The 3783-nt window shown below is 45.5% G+C and overlaps 1 protein-coding gene across 3 annotated transcripts in view; it reads left to right on the forward strand.

The window, feature by feature from the left end:
- Positions 1–1075: 1075 nt before the first annotated feature.
- AUH (AU RNA binding methylglutaconyl-CoA hydratase) overlaps positions 1076–3783 on the forward strand; it is a 157220-nt gene continuing 154512 nt past the window's right edge. For 2 of the 3 annotated variants that reach the window (XM_023745710.1, XM_023745711.1), the window contains exon 1: positions 2315–2354. In XM_023745710.1, coding sequence (XP_023601478.1) covers positions 2330–2354 — 25 coding nt within the window. In that variant the 5' untranslated portion in view covers positions 2315–2329. Of the gene's footprint in view, positions 2355–3783 lie in introns of all 3 variants that reach the window. The other variant, XM_014446776.2, reaches the window with a different exon arrangement.

Genomic DNA, 3783 nt, shown 5'->3' on the forward strand with positions numbered 1-3783 from the left:
ACACTTACTGTTCCTACCTGCTAGAAAGGACAAAAGTAATTGAATGCTTATGTTGTAAGCTTTATATGTACAGCTGGGGCACAAGTAAGCTTACAGCTGTTTGTATGGAAAATAATGCAATAACTAATAAACAATAATACGAGAATTTTGTGTACTCACAAATGTAAACCTTCTTGTGCCCCACCCTGTGTATACCAGATCATTTGCTCCTCACAATAGCCCCACAGAGTTTGGAACTACCAGCATCTTCCTCAACAATGTAAGACACTGAGGACCAGGGAGGCTAAATAACTAGCCAAAGGTCATATAGCCAGTAAGTGGCAGACTGGGATTTCAACCCCAGCAGTCAGATCTCAGAACCTGCATTCTTAGCTCAGAAGCACAACAGTACAAAGTTCATGTGCCTGAAGCTCTGAAAGGCCAAAACTCATGGCAGAGTTTGAAGTAAGGAAAAGTTTATTAATCGAGAAGTTGCCAATTCAGAAGATGAGAGTTTTAATCCTCAAATCAATTTTAAGAAAGTACAGCGTTCAGGCTTCTTTTATGTCAAGGGAAGGGAAAACGGGAAAGATTGTTTTTGTAAAAACTCAAGTCCCAGGCAGAATTCCTCTGATGATTAGCATGTCGAAAGCAGGAGCTGTTAGCCGGAAGGCCAGGGCAGCAATGCAGGCGAGGACAAGATGGACTCAGTGAGACTGCCACTTCCCTCTCCTACATCCTTAGAGTTGACATCAACTTGGATGTCTCAGAGGCACTTCACATTTACTTTAATTCAAGACCAAACTCATGAACTTTATCCCCCGCCACTTTGTGTTTTTTATGGTTCTGTCGTCTCCTTTCATCCACTTGCTGAAGCCAAACACTTAGTAGATTCTTCCCACAGAGTTTGGAACTCTCCTAACCTCAGCCAGACCTATTATCTCTTGACTAGACTGCAGCTTGTGCCTCGAAGCTTCTAGCCCTATTCACTTTTGGTGTGATCTCCAAAGATATCGAAACTATATTTCCCCCCTGCTTGCATATGTGTGTTTATGTGACTTAACCCTCCTTCACTGATCATTCCTTATTTTTTTCACAGGACTGTAAGGATAGGATCTAGCCTGAGGTGACCTCTTCTCTCATTGGCTCTCTTCTTCTTCTCCTGAGTGGCAGGGCCTGCAATGGGGCCATGACTATTGGCCAGGGACCAGGAGTCAGATTTAAAAGGACTCTTAGGCGGGCTTTTTCTGGGCAGAGAATTCTCTGGGTGGGTCTAGATCCCGAGAAGGTCCACAGGGGAAGGATAATGGTCTTAGCAAGTGGAATGTCCATTGTGAAGTGGTCTAAAGATCAGTTCCCAGGGTAGGGGATATTGATTCAATTATTTGATCAGACCTAACATTCCAGCCTTTTTGTTTTATGGAATAGGGACGAAGGTCATATCTTCTGTAGTTACTTCCTGCTGAGGAGGGACATTGAGATCATAGGGGGTGGACTTTGATTGTAGTCGGCTGGAATGTTGTATAGATTCCTCCTGGTTGGAGCGAGGGGTTGCAGCAGTATGATTTCCCCGAGAGACTGGCTAGTGAAGGCGCGAGAGTGGTCCTGAAGGAAAGATGAAAAAATGGCACAGAATAGCTGAGCCAAAAACGAGGATGAGGAATAGGAGTGCTAATGGTCCTATGAAGGGAGGTAGCCAGGTATACCAGTTAATATTCTTCAGCCAGTAGTCCCATGAATTTGATTGATGCTCTCTAATCTTTGCGGCCCTTTCTGTTAATTTTTGGATGGCATCCCTGACCAGGCCAGACTGATTGACATAAAAACAACATTCTTCCTCTAGAAAGAGTCATAGACCTACCCTTTCTCCACAGTTAGGAGGTCCAGTTCTCTCCAGATTTTGGAGGTGACAGCTGCTAGTGAATCTGTCTGATCCTGAATTTGAACTAAATTTTTGGCAATGTCATCTAGGCTTTCTTGTAGGTCCTGAGACAGGATTTCAAAATATGATAGAGCAGTGGTTAGGGCCCCTCTGCCAGTCCCGACACCTGCTGTGATTGCGAGGATTTTGAGGAGAGGGATTATCTGGACTGCTCTTTTGTGTCGGCTGTGATGGGTTACTGGGACAGGTAAAGACTGGTTATTGGGGGCTACATCTACATTGGGTGAGAGATAGATGAGAGTACAAGTTCCTGCCCAGTTGGTCGGGAGGCAGATGTATGTGTTTTCCCCACAGAGGAAGAAGAATCCCTGATCATGGAGACAAGCTGAAAGGTAGGGAGAAGAGGTGGACTAAAGGATCTGAAGTTCCTTTCCCAGGTCTATGCTCCAAACCAAGAGGGGAGTCACCATGGTGCTACCGATAAGAGGTGACAGTTGAGTGGTTGAGATTCTATTGCAGTGAAAGTGGATGGGAACGCTAGGATGGGCTGTTATCCAAGGGAAAAGCGAAAGGGAAGGAAAAGAGCTGTTGAAGCCTTGGGCCTGGATGGCTGGATAAGAAGTAAAACAGATCGGCTGTAGGAAATAACCATTGGCTTCCAGGGAGACCTGGTAGTTAACCTGTTCAGACCAATGGCTATTGGGTAGTTCTAAATTAACTGTGGTATTGCAGGCTGATGGTGGGAGATGGCCTATTGCTATATTGCCCTGTGACCTTGTAAAGCATAAAGGGGTTTGGGCGATTAGTAGGGTGTTTAGAGTGATAGGACCTGTGACCGGGATGGAGGAAGGAGCTACCTTAGCAAGAGACTGAATATAAGAATGGAAATGAAAGGAGACTTGATGCCTGGGCTGCAGGATAATTACCTAGAAGGGTGTCTGGCTTTTCAAGAAATACAGTTCCCTTTTCCTTTTTATAAGCTAGAGTGATTTTTGCCTGATTCCTTCTCTTGATTGGGATAGGAATGGTGGCATACGCTGAAGAGGAGAGGGAAAGCAGAGCCAGCAGTTCCTGGCTAAGGTTGGATTGGTCTGGTTTAGGAGGCAGTGGGTAAAGTTAAGTGTTCAGTTGAGATGAGTGAAGGTGAGAAAGTTCCTTATGGGTGTAGGAGAGGAGTGTTGGAATAGGATGAGAAGGAGAACTAATCCACACGTCCAGGGCTGGGATTACCCAAAGCGGGGGAAAGCCTATGTTTGGGATCTAGAAAGAAGGAAATCTCGTCCCATGGGATGGTGGTATTCCAGGAAAGGGTTATAATCTGGAAAGGTGGAACCAAGGGGTATGCCCCGATAGTTTAGCTGTAGTTGGGGTGGTTAGGAGTACTTGATAAGGGCCTTGCCATCAGGGCTGTAAATTATTTGACAAGTGGATTTCCTTTAGGAGGACCCAGTCCCTGGCTGTAGAGGAGTAGGGGGGATGTCTCCTGTAAAAGGTCAAGGGAGGACCTGATCAGCATGTTCTCTCAGTAATTGTCTCAGAAGATTTAAAATAGAGACATAGTGCCCTAGCCAGTTTGGCTCAGTGGATAGAGCTTCCCCCTGTGGACTGAAGGGTCCCGGGTTTGATTCCGGTCAAGGGCACATGCCCAGGTTGCGATCCCCAGTGGGGGGTGTGCAGGAGGCAGCCAATCAATGATTCTCTCTCATCATTGATGTTTCTCTCTTTCCCTTTTCCTTACTCTCTGAAATCAATACAAATATATTTTTAAAAAATAAAATAAAATGGGGACATAGCCCCTAGAGGGGTCCCTGTGGAAGGGAAGTTTCCTAAAAAGAGGGTCTTCCATACATGAGTTCAAAGGGACTAAGGAAGGGGGTTGCCTTGATGTGCTTAAGGGCTAGAGGTAGGAGAGTAGTTAAGGT

Source organism: Myotis lucifugus, unplaced genomic scaffold (assembly GCF_000147115.1).
Source record: "Myotis lucifugus unplaced genomic scaffold, Myoluc2.0 scaffold_573, whole genome shotgun sequence".
In the NCBI taxonomy this organism is placed as follows: Eukaryota; Metazoa; Chordata; class Mammalia; order Chiroptera; family Vespertilionidae; genus Myotis; species Myotis lucifugus.